The sequence below is a fragment of the Rattus norvegicus genome, chromosome 2 (genome assembly GCF_036323735.1).
Source record: "Rattus norvegicus strain BN/NHsdMcwi chromosome 2, GRCr8, whole genome shotgun sequence".
NCBI lineage: Eukaryota > Metazoa > Chordata > Mammalia > Rodentia > Muridae > Rattus > Rattus norvegicus.
In genome coordinates, this window is record NC_086020.1 from 199,257,145 (window position 1) to 199,282,595 (window position 25,451).

The 25,451-nt window shown below is 44.2% G+C and overlaps 1 protein-coding gene across 4 annotated transcripts in view; it reads left to right on the forward strand.

Moving 5' to 3' along the window:
- Window positions 1–962: 962 nt before the first annotated feature.
- Henmt1 (HEN methyltransferase 1) overlaps window positions 963–25,451 on the forward strand; it is a 33,633-nt gene continuing 9,144 nt past the window's right edge. For 2 of the 4 annotated variants that reach the window (XM_039101545.2, XM_039101543.2), the window contains exons 1-5: window positions 963–17,668; window positions 18,440–18,583; window positions 19,918–20,043; window positions 22,644–22,756; window positions 23,556–23,690. In XM_039101545.2, coding sequence (XP_038957473.1) covers window positions 18,542–18,583; window positions 19,918–20,043; window positions 22,644–22,756; window positions 23,556–23,690 — 416 coding nt within the window. In that variant the 5' untranslated portion in view covers window positions 963–17,668; window positions 18,440–18,541. Of the gene's footprint in view, window positions 17,796–18,439; window positions 18,584–19,917; window positions 20,044–22,643; window positions 22,757–23,555; window positions 23,691–25,451 lie in introns of those variants that run through there. The other 2 variants (XM_039101544.2, NM_001037655.1) reach the window with 2 other exon arrangements.

Genomic DNA, 25,451 nt, shown 5'->3' on the forward strand with positions numbered 1-25,451 from the left:
AAGTGCTTATCTGCAGTGGGGATACCATCATTCGCTTAGTCACTGTTCTATTGTATAAAGAGACACCAATGGCAGAAGCACCTCTTGAGTTCCATTCCCTGGTGACTAAGCATTCAAATATGTGCACCTATAGGGGGCAGTATTCTCATTCAAGCTGCCACATTCCACTTCACAGCCCCCATCTGCTTGTAGCCATGTCATAATGCAGAAGGCATTTAGTCCAACTTCAAAAATCACCATGAACTTTCACAGTCTCAGTCCTGTTTAAAAGTCTACAGTTCAAAGTTCTGCAACTCAAGGCAATCTCTTAATAGCAACCCTCCAATAAAATAAAAGACCAGATCACATACAATGGCACAGAACATGTATGACGATTACCGAAGGGAGAGAAGAGAACATGGTGAGGAAATGTTGCACCAAAGTAAGTAGGAAAACCAGTGGGGCAAACTCAAAACTCCCATCTCTATGTCTGATGTCAAAGCCCTCTTCAGCTTTCCGTGACTGCAACACATTTTTCTCTTTTGAGCTTTCTCTGCACCTGGTCTGCAAGCTCTCATTGTAAGGTGTCACACGATTGGCACTTGCAACATTTTGGAGGTCTCCAATGCAATCCAGGCTTCACCTTCACAGCTTCATGTAATGGTATCTCTGGGCCTTCATGCAGGGACATCCCTGACACATGCCTGGCCTCAGTGGCTTTCCTTACCCTCAGAGGGAGATTCCGTAACCCTTTTCTTCTATCCTTGACTCTAACACCCAAACACACTGAAGCTGCCAAGTTCTTCTGCTGGCTGGGGCTAGAACCCTTCTTTCAGTTAGGAGGGGGAAGGGCTACAATTACTTTTGCATCAGTTTCTGTTGTTGATGGTTTCCTTTGCACTTAAGTTTTTCTTTAGTTCCTTTTGACGGGTTGGAAACTTAGCTGGGTGGGGTCTTACCCTGGGGTCACCACTCCTCTTTTTTTTTTTTTTTTTTTTTTTTTCTGGAGCTGGGGACCCAACCCAGGGCCTTGCGAACCCAGGGCCTTGCGAACCCAGGGCCTTGCGAACCCAGGGCCTTGCGAACCCAGGGCCTTGCGAACCCAGGGCCTTGCGCTTCCTAGGCAAGCGCTCTACCACTGAGCTAAATCCCCAACCCCTCACCACTCCTTTTAATCCATTCAGGCTTTCCTTTAGATTTTTTTTTATCTCCTTGATCATTTAGCTCCATTACAATTCCTGGAGAAAATGACTTCTCCTCAAACTATACGTTTCATACGTGTTGGGGTTTATTTAAATCTTGGCTCGAGTCCAGACAGAACACACCAAACCAACATGGTTTCACGTGGAGAAGTTTAATGAGAGAAGAAGAGTAGAAGAGGAGAGGAAAGGCCGGCCCAGAACGTGTGGAGGAAATGGGGGAGGGGAATGGGGAGAGAAGGGACAAAGGGGAAGAGCGGGGAAGGGAGCAAAGAACAAGAGCATGAGGAGGGGCCAAGCAGCCCCTTACATGTTGCCAGGTAACTGTGGGGCAGAGCTTGGACAGAATACCAACAGCATATGTTTGCTCAGCTTCATCCTTTTCATTATAGATCAGCATAAGAGTTGTTATAAATATATAACAGTGGTAGTGAGGGGTACCTGGCAGGCCCAGGCTAAGGTATGCCCCTGAGTAATTGTGCCACACAACAGATCTGGTATAAAGAGGGGTTACTGGGGGAAGGGAAGAGGAGTGAGGCCCTGGAGAAGGGGTAGAGACAGAAGAGTGGACATATAGACAGGCAGACAAAGGGGCAGAACCATGAGGGTGTGGGGTGGGGCATGGGAAGAGAGCTATGGTGATGGGCAGCCCATAACCTGGCACACCTGGCAGTGGCAGATGATGATGTAAGCTGTTGCTAGGTCCTTATGAGGAGCCTGGTGGACATTCCTGCAAGCTAACAAGTATGACCACAAATAACCATATGACAGAGTTAATAAATACCAAGTTGCCTGGAAATCTCCTATGCCATAGCCATCAATCAAAAATTCTTCAGTTTAACCTCAGGCAGATCTTCAGGGCAAGGGCAACAAGCAGTCACAGTCTTTGCCAAAATATCACAAGAATGGTCTGTCTCCAGGCTACTTGTTAATATTCTTCCCCTCTGAAACCTTTTGAACCAGGCCTTTAGATTTTTCATTGCTCTCAGCACCACTGTCTTCCCTGCTTCTACAAGTATGACCCATTAATCCTCTCTTAAAGGTTCATTTGCTTTCCTAATCCCAAGTCCACATTCTGTCAACAGGCAGCTGTCAGGCCTGTTACAGCAATATCCTGCTCCCTGGTACTAACTTCTGACAAAGTTACTGTTCTATTGCTGTGAAGAGACAGCACGACCAAGACAACTCTTACAGAGAAAGGGGACTTAACGGGGGACTTACTGACAGTTTCAGAGTTCTAGTCCATTATTGTCGTGCAGGGAACCTGGTGCTGGAGGAGGTGCTGAGTGCTTCATACTGATCCGCAGACCAAGACAAAGAACAGTGGGCCCGCCATGGACTTCAGAAACTCCACACCTCCTAATCCTTCTAGTCCTCTGGTGATTAAGCATTCAAAAATATGTGCCTATGGTGCCATTCTCATAAAAATCACCACATTCATGTTGGATGCAGATTTTGCTTTAAGGATGCCCATGAGCCCATAAGCCCTCCCCCACCCATTGCTCTGTAAGAAAGCCTAGAGTGAACTTCGCTCTGTAAATTCTCCAGAGTAAACTTTGTTGGAATTATATTTTGATTTGTCCTTTGCCAATAGGTAGAGTAAACATTGTTTATGTCTCCCCCAGCATTAGAAATTTTAGCAATACTTCGCAGGATGTGCTAAAACAGAGGTTTGGGAAGCACAACGGCATTGTCTTGATATGGGGAATGAGACGGGCAATGCAAACCTAATGGTGGAATGTTTGTAGAGGAAATTTTGACCTGGTTTCCTGTCCCCATGCGATTTGGCAGTGTGCTTTTCCCCAGTGGCGGCAGTGGCATGGGTAATGCAGAAGGTAGTGAGACGTGTAACTAAGGGGAGGGAATGTCTGTTGGGATTGGCAGGCTTCTGGGGGCAGGGGGAGTGGCATGGGTGACACTGCTTAGTGGGTGGGATGAAGGAGGGGAGTATGGAGATGTTTTGAGAACAGCTGGAGGTCTAGAGCAGATGTCACAAGCACTGGGAGTGGAGGTGCAGGTAGCAGCTAGCAGCTGCAGAGGCAGCCTGGCCGCGGTTATACATGATAAGAGCTATCTGAAGCTTGGTGTGGGGATATAGGGAGATAGAGGCTATGAGGGAGGAGTTGCAACAAGAAAGAGACTAGGGGCTGACTTCCTTTGTTGGCCTCCAATCTACTGGATGCATTAGATAAAAGAAGGAGGAGCAATGGTGTCACCCTGGCACTTCTCACAACTGGGAGCCTGAAGGGAAAAGAAAACACAAATCATGTCTACATTAAAGAGCCCTTCTCGGAATTTCCAAAGCTGGAATCCACGATGCTGACTTTCGTTGACCTATGCAGCTCTATCTGCAAGACCTGGGGTTTGAAGACCTTCAAGAATGGTGCAGGCTACAGTCTAATGCTGCGGACAAGTTTATTTAGTTTCAGTGTACTTTTATACAGAAATGAAACAAGGAAAGCAATGATCCGAGGAGGGGAGGTTGCTTGAGTTCAGAAAATCATGTAACTAAATGTCAGTAAGCACGTACTGAATATTAACAGAACAGCCTTTTCAAGAACTTTCCCAGGACAGGCCAATTTAAACACAATTCCCTTGCATATACTATAGATTATATCTGGGAAAGCACAAAGCAAGGCAGAGGCCATATCCAGATCCAGGGCACACTGAGGACGGCACTCAGCACATCCTTCCAGCAGACTTGGTTCTGGAGCTGTGTTCCGACATCCAACAAGTGTTGTAAAACTAAAATAAAGGATCCTTTCATCCTGCACTAGAGCCCACACCGTAGTGCCCATGACATCTGTCTGATATTTTCATCTCAGTCATTTAAGCATCTCACCCGCTTTGCTCCGTCCCATATCACACTGCTGATGGCTACTCTCTGAGCCCAGCAACAATCTCTCTACCCATCTAGTTCCCAAGGCAGGCTGCCACCATGCCAGACGCACACATCCCAATTCTGTGGCAGCCCAGTGTCTCCAGCCACCACACATTCTCTTGAACTTAATTAAATCGCCACATGAAAGAACACAGAGCACAATAACCTCTGATCCAATCGATAAGATATAATTTGCTCATCTAGACATACAAAGCCCTGTACATACCCATCCCTTAAGAATATTCATAACAACCTGTAAATGTGCAGAGAGGAATCTTAACATCCACCTCCATGTTCTCTTGGCTGCTCTTTCCTTGCTCCAGTCTTCTCCTCCTCTCTAAAACCTTTCTCCCGCCCATCTTTCCTTCTCGTCCAATGACAGGCCTTGTTCTATTTTGTACCTGCCTTCACCTGCATAATGACATCATCCTACAAACAAGAATAAACATGTCTTTTGCATTGACTGTAAATGTTTATTACAGGAGGCATGGGATCACATCCAAGAATGATCCAGGAAACAAAACACACTTGAGGTGAAAGGCCCTCTCCCTTTTTTTCTTGAGTCTCTTTCACGGTTCTCCAAGGCATTGTTCGCATGCTTTATTCATTTGACTGTGTTCTGATACCCTTGTGTGAGAAAGGTCAGGTTGGAAAGAAAGAAAAGAGTGAACTAGAAGCACTCTAGTGATACCCCTGGAGTCTACCCCTGGAGGCGGGGCCTCTTTTCTTTCCCTTGCTTTTTGTCCTGTATCCCCACAATCTCTCATCTTCCTGTCCTATCTCAGAAACTGTCCCCCTACTCTACCGACAGCTGTGGCTCCCGGGTGCTTCTGATTGATGCTCCTGCCAAGATGTGCCAGCTTGAGCTGCAACAGCGGCATAAGCAGTTATGGATAGAACTGATTTTTTTATTGGCCTTCCAGCCCACTCCCCAGGGGGAAATTCACATATGGTACTGGGAACTTGGACTAAAACTTGTGACCAGAAAAAGTCCTAGGCTCCAGTGGAGAAGCAACTGCTGTTGCTTTGTTAGATGGCTGGCTGCTGCGGCGCTTCTCCACGTTTGTGTTTATGTCATAGGTTATTGCTGCAGTCAGTGTCAATTTGAATATTCTGTTTCCCATTTTCATCCTGTCCTGACTTGTGTTTTATAGTAGGAGGAATTCCCCCAGTCTTACCTAAGTATAGCAGCTTTCATCATAATTGTCCAAACATGGATGTAAACATGACTTGAGGATAGAGGAATGGCTTCTTTGACTCAGCTAAATTAAATTGTCACAACCTGGATTAATGGGTGAGAAGTCATTTAATTATACATTGTCTGACAAGAACTGAAGGAATACATGTACAATGGCTGACTCCAAATGTAGACCACAGACTCAAGGGAGACAAGCCTCTCCTGCTGTTTGTTCCTTAGCTCCCAAGATCCTAGCCTCGAATCTTCCTCTCAAAGAACGTCTTTAGGTATATATATATAAGTCCTCACAACAGAGGTTCTCCTCCCTGTTGCACTTCTTCTTTTTTTTTTTTTTTTTGGTTCTTTTTTTCGGAGCTGGGGACCCTGTTGCACTTCTAAGGACCGACTTGTGGGCTGAGACTGGGTTGGGTGGTAGAGCCCAGCATTGGTAAGGCCCGGCTCAGCTCCCAGCACCACAAACAAACCAAATACAATCCCAAAGCTACTTGTTCAGAAGAAGGCTAACATGGTAGGCCTGAACTGTCCTCCTTGCTTGCAAAACTGTCCCTTAGCAAGTGTCTAGGATGGTAGAGTAGGGGGAGAGTTTCTGAGATAGGACAGGAAGATGAGAAATTGTGGGGATACAGGACAAAAGGCAAGGGAAGGAAAAGAGGCTGCCTCCTTGGGTCTGCTTGGCCTTTCCTACTAGAAAGGGCGAGGAACCACTGGTACAGCCTAACTGACTGGGACAGTGTGTCTCCTGGAGACATCTTAATCAAGGATGGCAAAAACAGTAAATCAACTACACTTACAATCTGTAACCTTGAGTTTTCTGCACTCTCTCTCATAACGAATTCACAACTTAGCTTAGAAAGGCAAATGCTTTAACCTTTGACCTTGGTGTCCACTACACATTTTAAGCAATGGGTAAAAAAGGCTGGGTGAAGGGAGCACACTTGTTTCTTAGCAACCTTTAGAACTGTAATTTGAGAGCCACTGAAATCTTTTGTGAGTCCCTTGAGAAACCCCACATCCTCATTTGGGTATGTCTTATTCTTTCTCTGAGAGTCTCTTTCTATTAAACCATGTACTTAAGAGCAATATTAAGGGGCTGGGGATTTAGCTCTGTGGTAGAGCGCTTACCTAGGAAGCGCAAGGTCCTGGGTTCGGTCCCCAGCTCCGAAAAAAAGAACCAAAAAAAAAAAAAAGAGCAATATTAAAAATGTCCTTTAATAAGCCTCTAATTCTGCTTCATACTGGCTTGCCCTGCAATTTCTTTCTGCACCAAGTCCTAAATTCCAGTATTGCCTGAATGGAGATTCCTACTGAGTGCAGTGGGATAAGTGTGTGTGTGTGTGTGTGTGTGTGTGTGTGTGTGTGTGTGTGTGTGTGTGTAGGGGGGAATAGAATGGAGCGCTACCTGGTCACTGCTGACATCCCTACTACCCCCAAATGCTATGAATTTTGCATAGAATTATGATACTGACTACCTTATTTTAGCTCAGGCTTTGCAGTGTTAGGGTAAAATCCTTCCCAAGATTGAAAGTTCTCGAGTTATGCAACTAGCTTGGGGGCATAGATCAAGGGTAGAGTGCTTGCTTAAATCAGGGTCCTAGTATGGACAAAAAGGATCCCTCCAGATTACATGACAACTTGCTTTTGAGCAAGCAGTTATAAATTGGCTTTCCTGTGTTTCCATGATGCTTATCAATTTGTCGAAAGGATCCACAACACAATAGTCACAGACAGATAAAGTACACAGTTGGGACCAGCCAAGTGGACAAAGGCCACACCTGTGGAGCATTTTAACCCATTTTAAATTTAAATATTTTGTTTTGTGTGCTTGTTTGTTTTTTCGCTTTGAAACTTGTGTTTGTTTGAAAGAAGTCCTTGCTAGGCATTTCTGGCTGGCTTGAACTTGTAGAGACCTAATTGGCCCTCAACTTGCAACAGTTTCTTGCCTGTTTCCCGAGTGCTGGGATTGCAGGCATGCACCTCCAGGCCTGACTGAGGCTTTTCATTGTGTTTTATTAAATATATACAGCTGACTTAGTCATCAGCCATGTGGTTGAACCCAAACTCTAGAGCCTCTTTGTGGCCATAAGGTACTCTATATTGTATAAAACAGTTGTTTTTCAGACTGTGCCCTGCCTTGATGGACTGTGTTTTACAAGCAACATTATTTTCCAGATGGAGGGTAGCTATGAACCTTGGACATATGCATAGCCCTATCTATCTGGCACTACGTATGTGATATAGACTAATTAATAATTATGTGATATAGACTAATAATTTAGTCTTTGGGTTCCATGCTACAAACTCGCTGGGGCGAATTCAGATTCTAAGGGAACATGGACATATTAAAATCCTATCAGGGCCAGGAGGTAGTGGCATACACATTTAATCCAAGCACTCAGGAGGCAGATTTCTGAGTTCAGGATGGCCTGAGCTTTACAGAGAAACTTGATTCAGAAAACAAAAAACAAAACAAATCAGGAATCCCAAGTCTAAGAGTATACTGGGCATACGAGCTTGGGGAAAGAGTCTACCTTCCTCATTTGGACACCACCGGCGCAGAGGTAGGCCTCTGGCATTTCTGTGGCTATCCATGATGGTCCCAACCAACCTTTCATTTGACTGGACAGAGGAATATCAAGGGAATGGTAGGGAGAGAACTTTCGGGTGTCCTACGGAGTTCTGCTTAGCCAGGATCATGCTGTTGATTCAGCCTACCCAAATTGCTGTCTGCCTGTCCTGTTTGCCCATCTGTACCTGCTGTCCATCTGTCCAACTGTTTGTTCACCTAGACCTGGCCCTGCTCTTTTGCTTCTGGAGTGTGTCTTAATCTCCGAGGTTCAACTCCGACCTTGCAGCCTGACTTACAGCCAAGCCAGTGGCTCCTGGAGCAAGACTTTCAGCTTAGTAGGCTCCACTGTCTTGCCAGTAGAAAGTTCTACATCTCTATTAGTTTTCAAGGTTTAGCCTCAGACTTTGAACCTTCTTGCCTTTTCATCCCTTTGCAGTTATTCTATAGTGTGTGTGTGTGTGCGTGTGTGTGTGAATACATATATTTATTGTGTGATGCATAATGTACAACCTTAAGGTTAATGTTAGTGATTATTGGAAAAGGAACTTATATTGAAATTAGCCAGCATTATCAGAAAAGTGAGAATTTTATTTTTTAAAACATTTATTTTCATTTTATGTGTATGTGGGAATGCCTACATGTATGAGCATCATGTATGTGCCCAGTGCCTTTGGACACCAGAAGATGGCACTGGATTCCCTAGACCTAGAGAAACAGTTAGTTGTGGGTGCTGGGAACCATATCCAGGTCCTCTGCAAGAATGGAAAATGCCCTTAACTATAGCTCTAGCATGAGGAGAGTGGGAGGATGTGGCAAATTGTGTCTTTGAAACTACTGTACCTTGTAAGTTTGTTATTCAATAAATTCTGATATAGAGGAAAGTCACAAACATGTTTGTTTCTGATGTAGCTCACTCTTGACACTGTCTTCTAAGAAGGCTGGTAGCTCAAGGTCTAATCCCTCACTTCCTACATAGAAGGCTAATCTCTCTGAAGTGGACTGCCCCAGCATGAACTAACTTTAAGTTGTGCTCAAATTATCTGAAAGTAATGCTTTAAGTTATCTGAAGGGCAACTCCTGAATCATGTCACTCATATAAATTGCTGGGCCCACTGAGAATAGCAAAGGTATTCCCACACTGAGGAAATTCCAAAGATGTAGAGGCCAGTTCCCAGTAACTGGAGACAAAGAAAAGATACATTCTTTGTTAAATAACCTTAATCTTAAACTAATTATGTAAATCATAACTTTTATGATAAATATAACTTTTCCCTATAGGAGCTGAGAATTTGGGTAAATGCCTAAATGGGTGTTTATTTGATGAGACTTCAATTGAAAAATCTGGGCACTGAGTTTCTAATGTACTTTCCTGGTTGGCAGTATTTCCTAGAGGTTGTCACTGCTTATTGATAGAAGGATTGTCACATCCTGTGTTACTCCATGAGAAATGATTCTTCTAAGTGTCAGGGCAAAACATAGCTCTTCCTTCAAAGGTATTAAGAGGGAGTTTATCAGAGCCAAATAAAAGTGACCATGGCTGGGAGACATAGATGCAGGTAACCCTGAATGGCAGTTCCACTGTGAAACGGTCACAGGACAGTGGTGGGGACATCTGATACAGAGACTGCGGCAAAGCTGGGAATGTCTGCTTTTAGGTTTTCAATCTTACCTGCTTTGAGGTTTGTAGTGCTAGATATGGCAAGCTTAATGACACACCAAGAATTTTATCTAAAAGTCAGGAAGATGTAGGATGCTAGGTCAGATATATTGGTGAGTGACAAATGGCTGTCACAAGGGATTAGAGATGGCTTAACTCATTTTGATTCACCATCCATAACATTTCAATTCTGTACCATCGCTAAATATAATCAGTTAACCAGGCTACAGAATCTTCAACATAAATGTGTGGCTTTTCCAAGGAACTTCCATTCACAGAAGCTTGTGTGTGGGTCACTGTAGCCATTGTCCTGTTTATCTTTTCTGTTTATTGATTTTGGTTGGTATTTGTTCACAGTAATAAATCATTGCCATAAAGATGGACCTGGAGGTGTACAGGGTCCAGAGGAACCAGTGTTACAGGTTCTGATAACCCAGAATAAGGAATGGAACACAGACCTGCAGAGAGTAGCAAGCAAGGTGAGAGAATTAAAAAAATAATTCATTTCTATGATTGTGGTTAATCTCAACTGTCAATTTGAGATCTGGAAATATCTGGGAGAGGCAACTCTGGTTTTGCCTGTAGGGGATTTTCTTGATTAGGGTAACGGAGATGCAAAGAACCACTCATAATAAGGTGGTGCCATTCCTTGGGCTTGGGTCCTAGATTACATAAAAAGAAGTTAGTTGAACACTAACAATCATTGTTGAGTGTGCACTATCACATCTGGCCTCTGTGGTGTGTGTGTGTGTGTGTGTGTGTGTGTGTGTGAGAGAGAGAGAGAGAGAGAGGGGGGGGTATCCATCCACCCATCCATCCACCCACCCATCTATCCATCTATCCATCCATCCATCCATCCATCCATCCATCCATCCATCCATCCATCCATCCATCCATCCATCATCCATATCTTGGTTTTTCAAGACAGAGTTCCCTGCACACAGGGTAAAATGGCATGGAGCTGCATACACACCGTGCATATATAAATTCTTGCTTTGCACATTACACTACAGTTATGTCAGATGTAACTATGGGAAAAACAGTGTCTGGCTGCAGTATGCTCACATTATCTTTGCAGCTTTGTGCTGTAATATGTAATTATCCCAGAATAAAGAGAAAAAGTAACTATTGGTTGATATGCAATAAGCTTCTAAATGGCTACTGACAGGGATATCTTTTTTTTTAAGGTTTATTTATTTTATATATGAGTACACTGTAGCTGTCTTCAGACACACCAGAAGAGGGCATCGGATCCCATCACAGATGGTTGTGAGCCACCATGTAGTTGCTGGGAATTGAACTCAGGACCTCTGGAAGAGCAGTCAGTGTTCTTAACCACTGAGCCATCTCTCCAGCCCCTGACAGGGATATCTTATTTACTCAGTCTCATCATTTGCAGAAATTACAATCCTTGATTTTAGAATTGTTATTTTTTGTTTTGTAGTGAGAAATAGGTTTGTTAAAACCTCACCTGATGTTTATAATCTTCTGGTTGAGAAATTATATTGTTGTTATTGGTGTGCTGTAATTAGATCACATGCTTTGTATGTTAAACACTTAATATATTTGAAATGCATCTATGTTTGACTGCATATTGTTTTCTCTCAGCAATTAAATGCACTAAATACTTCTGGCTAAATCCAAATATATAAGCTTAAATCTTAGGAGTAAATCTTTTTATTTAGTTTGTTTTCATTTTTGTTACATTAAATATTTACAACAGCAACAATACAGAAGTAAACCAAGAGGCCACTTAAAATAAATAGAATATAATTCCTAAGGGAAAAATCAGAATACACACAATCCTTGTGTAGTCAGTATTTTAATAACCCACATCATAAACAGATACATAAGAAGTGCCTTATGGCGTGTTATCAGTTAGAATAACATGTACATTTCCAAAAGAGTGCAACTTCTAATCTGATTTTCCTTAGAATTACCTCTGCTGCAGCCAGCGCACGCTCCTCCTCTCGATGGCTCTAAACTCACCCTCGCTTGCATTTGTTTTGGACTTTTATGCCAGTCATTGAACAAAGAGTAAGCAATTCAAATAAATCAGTAGACCACTGCATCTCCAGGTGACTCCAGGTGGGGCTTCTGCTGCTTAAATATGCATTTGATCTGGACTTGGTGACACACAACTTTAATCCAAGCATTAGGGAGGGAGAGGCTGGCAGATCTCTGTGAGCTCAAGACCAGCCTGGTTCCAGGACAAGAAACCTCGTCTCAAAAAGACAAAACCAGCAAAACAAAACAAAGAAAAAAACCAAACCAAACCAAACCAAAACACTTGAGAGTCACAGGGTACCTTGTACTTTATTTGCTTTCTCTTGGGACAGATGGAGGGAGCTGCCATAGTCAGTCAACACTGGGCAGCTCCCGTCTATGGGCCCTGAGCTACTCCACTCAGAGCTGAGGACAGCTTGGTTGACTAATGCTTCTTCAGTTTTGAGACTGTGGGTGGAACACAGTCAATGTTTTTCAAAATTCTTTTTATTTTATGTGTATGACTGTTGGCCATCATATCTGCATAGGAACAGTACCACTGGAGGCCAGAAGAGGGCAGTGGGCCTCCCGGAATTGGAATTACAGATTGTTGTGAGCCACTGTGTGGGTGGGTGCTGGGAACCTAATCTGGGTTCTCTGCCAGATCCGCAAGTGATCTTAATTGCTGAGCCATCTCTCCAGCCCTGGCAATCATTTTTAACCATCACAGAATCTCGCACCCCAGAGACTCAAGGATTTTAACATAACAAAAGACTGTGAAGAATGCCTACATTCAGAGAATATTTTATAGACACTCCAAATGAAATTATTAAAACAACAGGTGGCCATGCTTAAGGTGGAGGCGTTTGTGACCTTTGAATTCAACCTTGCTCCTTTTTTTCATATCTAAACCTGTAATTTCCTGACCCTCTCATGTTTACAGTCACAGTATGTTTTAGCTTGTAATATACAGGAGCAGAGTAAATAAATCAGGAGGGCTGAGGATAGCTCAGTGGTAGAAGGCTTTTATGTAGCGGTTTCCTCAAGAAGGAAACCTTTTGAGATGGAAACATCCAATCCTGCAGGGAAGCTTGTTAAAATTTGAGGAACCCACATGCTTTGGGAAGTCCCTGAAACTGACCAGAGGTATTAGACCCCTCATTTTGCCAATCACTGTCTAGAGGCATGTGCCAATGAGCTAGCCTAGACAAAACAGAGACCAACTGAGCTACCTGCAAGAGGCTAGACCAACTGAGCTCCCCAGAAAGAAGACTCTCCACTATGTCGAGCTGTCTGCAAGCTGCACAGTGCATTCTAGGTTTCCAGCTTTTGTGAGCTGTCATCTGCACTAAAAGGATTTTGGTGACGCAGCTGTCTTTAAGTTATTTCTGCTCCTACAAAGAACCCTTCACCCAAACTCCCATAAGTAACTCTTATAAAACTCACTGGTGTTAACTATAGTTAAGTCTCCCATGGATTCCCTATCTGGGGTAGATCTTTGTCTACATCTCTGTGGGAGTACTGTCACAACTCAGTTTGCTTAGCATGCACAAGCCCTGAGTTTAATCTCCAACACTACACACACACATACAAAAATTTCATCAGGAACATATGGATACATGAGTTTATTGGATTGAATTAAGTTACTAGGCACACAAGCTTAAAACAAACACCCCAGACCAACAATCATGCAATCCGTGACTTAAGACATAAAAGGAGGGGTTGGGGATTTAGCTCAGCGGTAGAGCGCTTGCCTAGCAAGCACAAGGCCCTGGGTTCGGTCCCCAGCTCCAAAAAAAAAAAAAAAAAAAAAAAAAAAAAAAAAAAAAAAAGACATAAAAGAAGAGGCAAGTGAGACTGTAGGCATACTAATCTTTCCTATACCAAGTGCCTGTGGTAAACACCGCCACCCTGGACAAGGGCAGATGAGCTTCCCTCCATCTGAGAATCAGCTCAGTTGTCTCTGGTGCTGCTGGATTAGAAGGTGTTTATGATCTCTGCTTATCCCATCAGTGAGGCGGGAAAGAAGATCTCAGGTTCAAAGTCAGCAGAGCCTACATATCACTACACTCTCTCTCTCTCTCTCTCTCTCTCTCTCTCTCTATATATATATATATATATATATATATATATATATATATATATATAGGTTCTGTTCTTAATGGCAATATTCTACACTCTGTTGCTGAAGATATTACACACTTTGGTCCCAGGACATGGAGAAATCAACCTGGAACTTAGTTTTTCCCCTTTTACTCTATCAGAAGGGGTTATGGAGAGTGCCAGGGGGTGGGACGGGGTTGGTGGGAAGAAAAGACATCAATAGCTGTGATCCCTGTGAGCTACAATAATGACCAGGCTGGCAAGACATGAGTGTAACAGTGGCATGAATGTTATGGGGGTAAACAAATAATTTCTGATTAGATTTAAGGCCTCAGGAGGGGCAACTCATTTGTGGCACTGTAAATACAGCCAAGAATTCATGGGGGGAGGGGCTCATGTAGGCCTTAGAGAAGAACATATTATCAAGGGACAGCTATTTTTAGTTAAACAATGTTAAACTTTGACTTATTTTTTCCTCCTAATTGTGTCCATATCTAGAAATCAACTTGTGTTTGGTTTGTTCTTTCTCAGTAAACTTGTGAATTATACATTACCTAGTTCCATTTTTCTGAGAATTGACGACTGTAAAATGTTTTATGGTATGTTAACTGTCTGACCATAAACCCATAACATGTACCTTTCCCATGATCATAAAATAAGCATGAAGTTTTGCTTTCGTAATCAAAGATTTTTTTTACCGTAAGAGGCCTTTCTGCTTCTGGTCTTGGCTGCTTCATTCTTCTACCAAGGGAGACTGTAGGTTTGGCCTGGCTGTAAAGAAAATTCTGACCTTGCAACATCTTGGAGTTAGCTCCTGGCTTTCCATTCATAATACACATTACTGTTATTAGCTAGATGTCCATAGTTTCAAGTCGCCTTCTAGCTCTGTATATCTATACTCAAAGACTACTGCAGCCCTTATCCCCTAGAGATGGTTCTTACTGGAGTGGACGGTGGTTAATACAGAGACTCACAGGTCCAAACATAGAATGCAAGTGTCTACTAGTGCTCTGCTGCAAGCAGGACATCTATATCACAGTCTCAGGGAACACTGTGGAAGACGGGCAGAAAGATTGTGAGTCAGAGGTTGCATAGGACAGGTTGTCTTCAGACACAACAGGATAGCTGAATGAACTACAGCAGCCGTGTCTGCCTGCAGGTAGATCAGGCCGGTCGACATTCCAGCATGGAGCAGGGAGGGTGCTCAGGACCTCACCCTTAGCTGAGGAGCTACTGGTAGTGAATGGCTGCTGGGGTCCAAGTCAGTTTTCTTTAGGGGTGTGGTTCCTGGCAGGCTGACCATGCTGTGGTGCATGGACTCAAACCCATGTACATGTGGGCAGCACTAATTAGATCTGGTGGGTTAAGACAGGAATGAACCATTTTATACAGGATCATGGAGTTGGGGGAAACATGGGTGACATCCTGGAAGAGGTATAAATATAATCAAAACATAATATATGCATATATGAAATTTTCAGAGAATAAAACTTTCTAAAATTGCAAGTTTCTTTTTTTGGTGGGGAGGGTGTGTGACACATGACTTTAATTCCAGCTCTCAGGAGGCAGAGGCAGTTCCAGGCCAGCCGGATCTGCAAAAGGAGTTCCAGGACAGTCACGGATACACAGAGAAACTGTCTCAAAAAACAAACAAGCAAATAAGCAAACAAAATCATAGGCCTTTAATAATTAAAATCACTTTATTCTAATTAACTGGGAGATAAACCATCACATAGCTGATTTCAGGAGGCCATTGGCTTTCCTGGCTCTGGCCTCTGCTCAGTTTAATGGACTTCTACCCAGTTAGATCGGCTACTCTGAAACAACAGAGCTTTGCTTAGGGTTGTTTTACACAACAACAAAATAAGTGTAAAAGTAGAAACAAGCCAAAAAAGGTACGTTCTATACTCTTTCATGACTTGTGTGTCCTTCTGCTTCTTCCACCTGTCGTTCCTTACGTCTTAGGATTCACTGCTGTGAACAGACACCATGACCAAGGCAAGTCTTATAAAGACAGCATTTAATTGGGGCTGGCTTACAGGTCAGAGGTTCGGTCCATTATCATCAGGGTGGGAACATGGCAGTGTCCAGGCAGGCATGGTGCAGGAGGAGCTGAGGGTTCTACATCTTCATCTGAAGGCTGCTAGCACAATACTGACTTCCAGGCAGCTAGGGTGAGGAGCTTAAGCCCATGCCCACAGTGACACACTTATTCCAACAAGGCCACACCTCCTAATGCTGCCACTCCCTGGGCCATGCATATACAAACCATCACACCTTATTACCTGGTATCACCCTTTCTGGTATCTCTAAATCTTAGACTATAGAAAAACTTAGGTGGGGAGGGAAGGAAGGGATTGTTTTGGTTCAAAGTTCCAGGTTACGATCCTTCTCCCTACCCACCACCCCTTGGGAAGACATAGGAGACGGAACTTGAAACAGCTGGTCACGTGGCATTTAGTCTGGAGGCAGAGCGAATGCTTCAGCTCTCTCTCTCAGTTGAAGGCAGAGTATACAACATTCAGCTGGTCAAGCCTTTCCATCACAATTAGGGGAATCAAGACAATCCTCACCATGGGATGCTCTGTGGATTCTAGATTGTGTCAAGCTGACACCACCACTCTCCAACACACCTCCCTAGTGTGGAGGTCAGCTTCTTTTCAGGTTTTTATTATTATTTTTTTTGTATCTTGAAGTGCATTTATGTCATCTTAAAGGTTCTATTTAAATTATATCCCATAATAAGACATAAGTCCCTTTAATAAAGTCTGTTTGAACTGCATGTGTGCTAAGCCATCAGGAAACTCTCCAACTGTAATAATACATGAATGATCCTATCTCAAAAGCTGGAGTTACAGTTTTCTCCATGAGCTCTAGACTCTCAAGTACTGAAAACAAGATGTAATTTATCTTTGTGCTAACCTGTAACTATCAGGGTGATGCTTTTGCACAGGTAAGTTAGTGGACATTTGAATATTTAATATTTCATTTGTGGCTTTTTTCCCCCTTAGAGGCAAGTGTAGACCAGCATTCTTTTTTTTTTTTCCCCCCGGAGCTGCGGATCGAACCCAGGGCCTTGCGCTTGCCTAGCAAGCGCTCTACCTCTGAGCTAAATCCCCAACCCCGTAGACCAGCATTCTTTAGTACTGGAAGGTTTTCTTAAATTTCTGATCATCCCTAACTCCAAGCACTGTCACCACAGGCATGCACTACACCATGTCCAGCTTATTTATGGTATATTTAGCAGGCTACTCACTAGGAAACACAAGCTTTGGAATAAACTAATGAATATTTGAGACAAGGGTCTCATGCTGCCTAAGCTGGCATGATTGTTGACTTTGATTTCCTGATTCTCCCCACTATGTGAGATTACAATGTGCCTTCATGAAACCTGGGTCAGTTTTTGCTTTTAAAGCAGTTTTTTCCTCTCCTCCCATCTCAGGTGTTTCCATCACCTTCTTTGGTTGCATACAGCAAGTGTAAAATTGACAAAAAGGAGGGCATACTAACACTACCCGTTTTCTGAGATCAGGCAGTCCTTAAAGTGTATGTGGTTAAAAAAAATGGTTCAGTGTTGGAAGCTGAAAGAATATGTTTAAGAGCTTAGGTGGTTGGGATTCAACTTTACCCAGTTTATGGTCCCTATAAGACCCTCGTGCCATTAATTGTTCTGGGCCAGCAGGCTCGCGCTGAGCTCACCTGCCTCTTCTGTGGCCTGCCATTGGTCCGGAGGATGTCCACGTCTCTTGCGCGCACGAGAAGCCTCGCACCCGGGGCTCCACGGACCTAACAGCCACAGAGCCTGTAGCCTGGCCGCCGGTCTGGTCCGTACCCAACAGTCGCGGCAGGGGCAGGTCGCTGCAGCGCGAGGGTCTGGGATGCTGTGGGGCTGAGAGTCGTGGTTCCCGGGGTTCTGAAGATCGGTGGGAAAATGTCTTCGGGGCATGCGCCACAGCGGCCGTTAAGTGACCCAAAACCGACACCTTGGAGGCGTCAGCCTGGAGGAATAGGGCCGGAGCATGGCCGAGCTTCGCACGCCCAGCGAGGACCCTGAGGGCTCAGAGCGCAGGCGCGAGGCGCAGGGCTAGCGGGCAGCCAGGTGAGGAGCACGGGTGGAGCAGCGCGGCTGCGCGGGCGTCAGGGGCGGGGCCCGCAGCGGCACGGTTCTGGGCGGGGCTTTGTCTGAGCAGCTTGTTTTCCGTGGTGGATTTGCCTCTTGCCCATGGGTAAGTGATGCTGGGGCTTGATGAGGACTAGAGATGGAACACTAACACCATTACTCACACCCCCGAGCCGAGGTTCATAAATACACATCAGGAAACCACTGAAAAGCTGATGGTTGATCTCTTGTTTACTTCAGATTAAGTTCTAGTTGTTAGGAACATGTGTAATAGAATACCAACATTCAAGTCCCCAAGTGAATTGGATCGGTGTTGCAGCTTCACTGGCTTATTAAGGGCATCCGCCGCACCCCGGATTCATTTGATGATGTTTGAGAAGGTACTGAAAGCAGAATGGATGAGGTTGAGATTTCGAGGATGACGTTGAACTCCCACTTTCCGAGTGCTGAGTTACTGCCGAGCACCACTGGGTCTGGTTTTATGCAGTGTTAGGGAGATCCAATAAGCTTCAGACTTGCTATGTATGCATTCTATAAAACAAGCAGCATCTATAACTCAAGGCCGAGGATCTTAGCACTAGCGTGTATCACACTGAGCTAGTATTATCGCACTTTGCCGAGTTGCATGGTTTTAGAACCCGTCATCAGCATCTCACTGCTTACAGGGTGAAAACTCTGTGGGCAAGTGGTAACAGAGGAGAAGGCGGCAGAATGCTTACACCTTTTCCTCCGGACCATCGTTTCTTCCAGGCATCTCGTATGAAAAGGGTTTAATTGGCATTTACAGCTGAGTTGCCGCTGATTCTGATACAGAGCCCAGAGGATAAATCTGGATTTTTACTTTTTGTCACAATGGAAGTCGAAAACCAAATGGAAACGGCAGAAAACATACCGGTAATTGGCACCCTTCTTACCCACCCACATGGGTCTCATGTACTCTGGAGAAATGACAAACCATCCTATTTGGGCCCTAGCATCTCTCCCCAGGGCGTTGAACTAAGTAAATGTTCACATTTGATGCATATAAAGTAAAAACACAGTTGTTATTTAAAAAAAAAAATCTCTAAACAAGCAAATGGGTCACCTGGAGATTTTATATTTCCTTTTCTTTACCTAGAGAGTTTAAAGTGTAGAATTTTATCTGAGGTCCATTGAGACCTAAGACTTTGCATTTCTAAGTTTCCAGGAAGATGTTATACTCGTTGAGGGACCACACTTGGAAACCTAGGTGGAATCTCCCTGTGTGTAGCGTTTGGGCACTATCTAGTGCAACCGAGAAAGGAACCGAACTTTAATTTTGGCACTAATTAAACTCTGGGTTCAGTTCCCAGGACATCTAGGGAGAGGGAGAGGAGGCGGGGGTGGGGGGGCTTGGTTGCATTCAGGGTGTGTTTTATTGTATCGCTGGGGATGGAGGCCAGGGCCACACCCATGGAAGACAAGTGGTCTGCTGTGCTAATCTACATCTCAGCCCCATGTGTAATGGGCTTTTATTGGATATTGTTACTCTAGATACAGGTTGTTTTGGTTTAGTCCTTTACAGTACTTGTAGGAATAGTAGGGACAGCTGCTGCAGAGGGACAGCTTACATTTCTTTTTCTCTTGGATCTGCTGGGGGGAAGTGGAGGCTATTCTGACTTAGGGCTGTTGCAACAAGAACAGAAGGGTTTAACTCTGGGTAAGTAAAGCTAGGGCAGCTGAAGATGGAAATATACAGAGAGAGATATAGGCAAGGAGTAGGGTATGGGAAGATAGGATAAATGCATAGAAAATTAAGAAGAAACACGAAGGTGGGAAACTCACTTTAACGGAGTTAGCAAAATTCTTGCTAAAACTGGCCTATGCAGTCCAAAGACTGGGATCCAAACTCAGATCAAAGCCCTGATAGAGAAGGGGCCTCAGAAGTTTGAGGGAAGCCTGGGAGGTTGAGAGAGAGAGAGAGAGAGAGAGAGAGAGAGAGAGAGAGAGAGAGAGAGAGTGTTTCTTAGTCTTCGGTCTGTCTGGACCATGGTCCTTGGCAGTTCACACAGTAAAGAGGTCCTTGTTTATCTACAGGACGCAGAAAAGCCCTGTCAGGGTGCACTGCAAGGAGCTTGTGTAGCGTGGTGACTTTTTGGTGACTTTACGTCTGAGCTGCTGTTGCCCAGATTGATTGATCCTTTTGTTTTCTTCTTAAATGTCTAAAGTCATGTGTGATTGAAACCTTTCTGTTGTTTAAAATCCTGCAGTGCAGTATGCTTGGTGATAATTTCAAAGAAGTTTGTGCAGAGAAGGTAATTAGGTTCAGGCCGCCATTATACAAACAACGGTACCAGTTCGTTAGAGATTTAGTGGATCGCCATGAACCCAAGAAGGTAATTATTATTATTATTGTTATAAATGGTTAAGACTGCCCTATTAAAGTGGTTTATCAATATACTCATAAGACACAGGCACCCCCCCCCCCCCCCCCCCCCCCAGGATTCAGGATTAAAATAAGGGCTTTGGCCTGCTAGGCAAACCGTCTACTACTGAGCTACTTCCGCATCCTGAAAGTACTTGGATGATTTGGGGCGTTGGATATGATTATAGTACCTCATATACAAGTAGGAGGAAACTGGCAGTAAGAAAGGAAAAAATGACATGTGGTTTTGTAGATCTGGCTTCTAGCTCGTAGGCTCAAGGGATCATCCTGCCTCAAGTTCTCGAGGCAGAGACTGCCAGTGTGCCCAGCAGGAGAAACTTCAAAGTGATTATTGCAATAGGGAGAAGACTTTAAGGGTAGGAGCTCTATGTGTTTAGAGTCAAGGAGGTTTTTTTTCCCCTTTCTTCTTTTTTAAACCATAGGAGCATGAACAAAGTCGCAAATTGGGAAACTCATTGTGATAATCCCAGGAAGGGCCAGCAACAACATTTTTAACAGTTATTAAGGGCAGCTTAATTACGGTTATTTATTTTTGGAGACAGGGTCTTATAGTTCAAACTGGTTTCCAACTCCACTCTCCTGCCTCTCCCTCTCAAGTTTGTGATTACAGTGTTTGCCCTGACACCTGCCAAACACCACCCTCCTCCCCCCCATCTGTTTTCCAATGTAAGGTCTGGCTATGTTGCCCCAGCTGGTCTCAAACTCTTGGGATGAAGCGAGTTCTTTCCCCTTCTCTCCTTTCTCCTCTCCCCTCCCATCTCTCTCTCCCCTCCCTTCTTCCTTCCCTACCCCTTCTCTCCCCTTTTCTTCCCCCTCTTTTCTTTTCCTCTTTTCTTCCTTCCTTCCTTCCTTCCTTTCTTTCTTTCTTTCTTTCTTTCTTTCTTTCTTTCTTTCTTTCTTTCTTTCTTTCTTTCTTTCTTTCTTTTTTTTTCAAGAGGGTTTCTCTGTGTAGTCCTGACTGTCCTAGAACTCTGTAGACCAGGCTGGCCTGGAACTCAGAGATGCCTCTGCTTCCCAGTGCTGGGATTAAAGGTGTCTGCTGCCACACCTGGCCTCAAGTGATCACTTGCTTTCAATTGAGCCTTTATTCTTCCCCTGACAGTAGTGGGGCTCCAGGCATTTCCCAGCCTGGTCGGAAAGAACCACTGAGGAAAAGCGATTTCATCAGTTTGCAGAGGCACAGTTGAGTGGCGTGGGGGTTCAGTATGGAGTTTCACATGGCTCACTGTGATTGTTTCTTAAACAGTTTGAGAAATTGGGGCTGGAGATGTAGCTCAGCTTGTAGAATGCTGGCCTAGCATGCACAAAGCCCTGTATCTCAGAAACTGGGTATAACTGTTTAAGCCATTAACCCAGGACTCTTAGAACTCAGGAGGCAGAGGCAAGAGGATCAGAAGTTCAGGGTCATCCTTGGCTACACTTCAAGCCAGACTAGGCCACAGGAGACCCTGCCTCAATAAACAAATTAATACATAAACATAAGAAATGAATTAAGAAATTAAATTTCTCTATGAGAGAGGAACAGAGCAGAGTTTTAGCAAGCTTTGTTTCTGAAGCATGAGGCTAAAACGCCAACCTCTGCTGGCATGGTGCCACAGACTTGTAGTCCTAACACACTCAGGCAGAGGCACGAGGATTGCCCTGAGTTTGAGGCCATCCTGGTCTGCAAAGTGGGTTCCAGGCCAGCAAGGAGTACATATGGAGGCCCTGCATAAACAAACCAAACCAAAAGCAACAAATCGCTTAAAAAAAGACTCAACTTATGATTCTTGCTTTGTAGCTGAGGGTAGCTTTGAACTTCCTATCTTTCCGCCTCTGATTTGCCAAGTGCTAGGATTATGAGTCTGTGCTATGACTCTTGGTTCACTTAGAGCTGGGAATGGGACCCAGGGCTTCAAGCATTCTAGGCAGGCACTTTTTTATCAATTCAATTGCAACTCCAGCCTAATGTGATTCTGAACGGGTCTAGTCTTCCCTGGACCCCCTAAGGCAGGGTCTCATATCCTGGCCACCTTCAAACATAGTTTTCTGCCTCAGCATCTCCAGTGCTAGGATTATAGGCAGAAGACTGCCATGCCTTTTTATCTTCCTTGTGTCAAATATAGACAGTAGCAATTGTTCTGAACAGGAATGGTCCTGTGTCCTTCCACATAATGGCTTTATGTTTTCACTCCTGACACGGTCTCCCATGGAGACAGGATACACACACACTGACACACACACACACACACACACACACACACACACACACACATACACACACACACACAGAGAGAGATGGGGGCCCCCCAAAAGGTCAACATTGGTGTGTCTTCCTCTGTCACACATTAGGAATGTTTTCTGAGGTAGGTTTCTAACTGAACTTGGATATGTCAGATTTGGCGAGGCTGTAGGTAGGAATACAGGCACATTCCGCCACCTGACTTGATATAGGTGCTGGGCTCTGAACTTAGCTCGTTATTCTTGCAAGTACCCCTCCCCTCCAGTTTTAAAAACTCCCACCTTTCTGGCTATGAATGTCTTGCAAATGACACTGTGTCTCATCTATAGGTTGCAGACCTGGGATGTGGTGATACCAAGCTCCTAAAGCTGCTAAAAATCTACCCATGCATTCAGCTGCTTGTTGGGGTGGATATCAATGAGGAAAAATTGCATTCAAATGGGTAATGCTTCTAGTCCTATGGTGTGGATGTGGTTTGTCCCCCAAAGTTGCTTGTGTTGGAAGCCTGGTCCACAGAATAGTAGTAGAACTATGGAGAAATGAGGTATAGTCATAGGTCATGGAGTCTTTTCCACACTAAATGCATCTTCTCTTTTTCTCTCTCATCAGACACGTTATTATGATATAATGCAGAGCACCCTTATTTTAAATTTGCAGTGTGCCACCATGCCTGGTTTAAAGCCTGACTCTGAGGTGTGGGTTAGTTCTCATGGCTGGGTTAGGTCTCGTGACTGCGTCAGTTCTCAGGGAGGATGGTAAAGGGAGCATGCACTTGGTGCCTTCACACCACACTCCCTCTTCTGCCTCTCTGACACATATTAGATTTCTAGATCATTTCGAGACCTGCTCTTCTAAAGAGCAAAGAGCCAAAACACCTCTGGTCCAAAGAGAGGCAAAGTGTGAAAATGAACCACATTGAGCATTAAAATCGTGTTCTTCCTGGCCTAAATCCCACTGCGGAAGGAACTTGCCTGATGGCCTAGGGTTTTGTACAAGAAGAGAAAAGCAGGCCAAGTTAGAGTCACATCAGTGTGGGCAGAAGGTGATAATCTAGAGCTGTAGCTGCCAGAACCCCTTTTCTCTTTATTTTGTGGGGTTGGGAATAACAGGAAATGGTTGCCGGGTCAGGGGCTCTCCTTGCTTAGCTGGGAAGTCCTTTGCCACCGAGCCGCTCTCTAGCCCCGGGTTTGCTAAGTCGGTTGCTTGCCAGTGTTTCTGACTTAAGGACGGTTCCTTTGCAGGCATCGCTTGTCTCCCTATTTGGGGGAGTTCGTAAAACCCCGAGATCTAGATTTGACTGTCACCTTGTATCATGGCTCTGTTGTGGAGAGAGACTCGCGCTTGCTTGGATTCGATTTGATAACATGCATTGAATTGTAAGTCTGAAAGTTGTATTCATTTTGGAAAACATGAAGGAGCTAGCCTCAGAAATGAATGTGGTTATTTGCAAAACAAAAAAAAGCTCATCACTTGGGTGTATCTTTTTACTTTTAGTATTTTACTTGGGAATTCCAAATATGAAGACAATTCCAAAAATAGACATTCATATACTCCCCACACAGCCAGCTGTTAATGCGTCCCTTCTCTTGCTTATCAGGTTACACGTGCACTCTCTCCCTCCACACAGTGGGTTTCTCTTGAAATAATTAAGGGAAGATCCGTGTGTGTGTGTGTGTGTGTGTGTGTGTGTGTGTGTGTGTGTTTTTGCCCCTGTTTAAAGATTTCATTCGTGGGGCTGGAAAGATGTCTTAGTTATTAAGAACACTTGTTCTCCCAGCACCCATATGGTAGCCAGCATCCATAACCCTCTTCCATGGGCTCCGACTCCTTGCTTTGACCTCTGAGGGCATAAGGTACGCAAGTAAACACTCACTTGCATAATAATAAACTTGTTTGCATTTCTCTTTTTATAGTGCATTATGTTTATTAGACTTTAAATTTACTTTTATGTGTATTAGCATTTGCCTGGATATATGTCTCTGTACCATATGTGTACAGTGCCTGAGGAAGATTGGATGCCCTGGGACTGGAATCACAGACAGTTGGCAGTTGTGAGCCACCATGTAGGTGCTAGGAATTGAACTCTGTTCCTCTGGAAGAGCAGCCACTGCTTTTAACCACGAGCCATCTCTCCAGACTCTGTCTTCCTCCCTCCCTTCCTTCCTTCCTTCCTTCCTTCCTTCCTTCCTTCCTTCCTTCCTTTCTTCCCTCCCTTCCTCCCTCCCTCCCTCCCTTCCTTCCTTCCTCCCTTCCTGAGTCCAACATAAACTTGATGTATGTAGTCTTGAATTATTTATCCTGTCTCGTTTGCCCTAGCTGTTGGGATGTAGGGCTGAGCTACCATTCTCAGTTTTATGTGGTACTAGGGATTGGAAGCAGGCCTTTGCACCTTTTATTTCTCTTGCTCTTGATTTGTAGTCTTATTACATTTTGATCAGCCAGAATACAGGGAATCATATCAGTTTTTCTGTATTAGGCCCTGATGCAGAATGCATTTTAGCAAATGTTCCATGGGCTGCTAAGAATGTGTTTGGGTAGAACATTCTATTGATTATGCTTAGTCCTTTTGACCCACAATTCATTTAATTCAGATATTTCTTTTGTTGGGATGGCCCCGTCAGTTGGTAAGAGTTGGGTATTAATGATTCTCTTCTGCTGTGCTGGGGTGTGATGGCACATATAGAAATTGGAAATGTCTTTAAAACATTATTGTCCCGTGTTTTGAGATTATAATATAACTATGCCGTTTCCCCTCTTCCCTTTTCTTTCTCCAAGTCCTCCATGAATGGTGTTTGTCTGAGAGGGGGCGAGGTTTGCCACTGGTCCCTAGCTCCATCCCTGTCATGGTTTCCTTATCACTTGTAGTTAGAGACTCACAGACAGTGTGGGATTAGCAACTAATCCCACCATTGGGTTCAACCAGGGCCACTCATTCTTTACCCTTGGTCTCATCTGCTTAGGCTTTTCCTCTCTGCATAACTTCCTGTATGCAGTTTTCATATGATCCACTTGAGAGTACCCTGGAGTAAATGGCCTTTTACTTCCAAATGTTTAAGATATCCTAAAAATTTATATTAGGTGTGTGTAGGGGGGGTGGGGGGTGGGCAGAGTTGGTCCCAGGGAACTCAGGTTGTCAC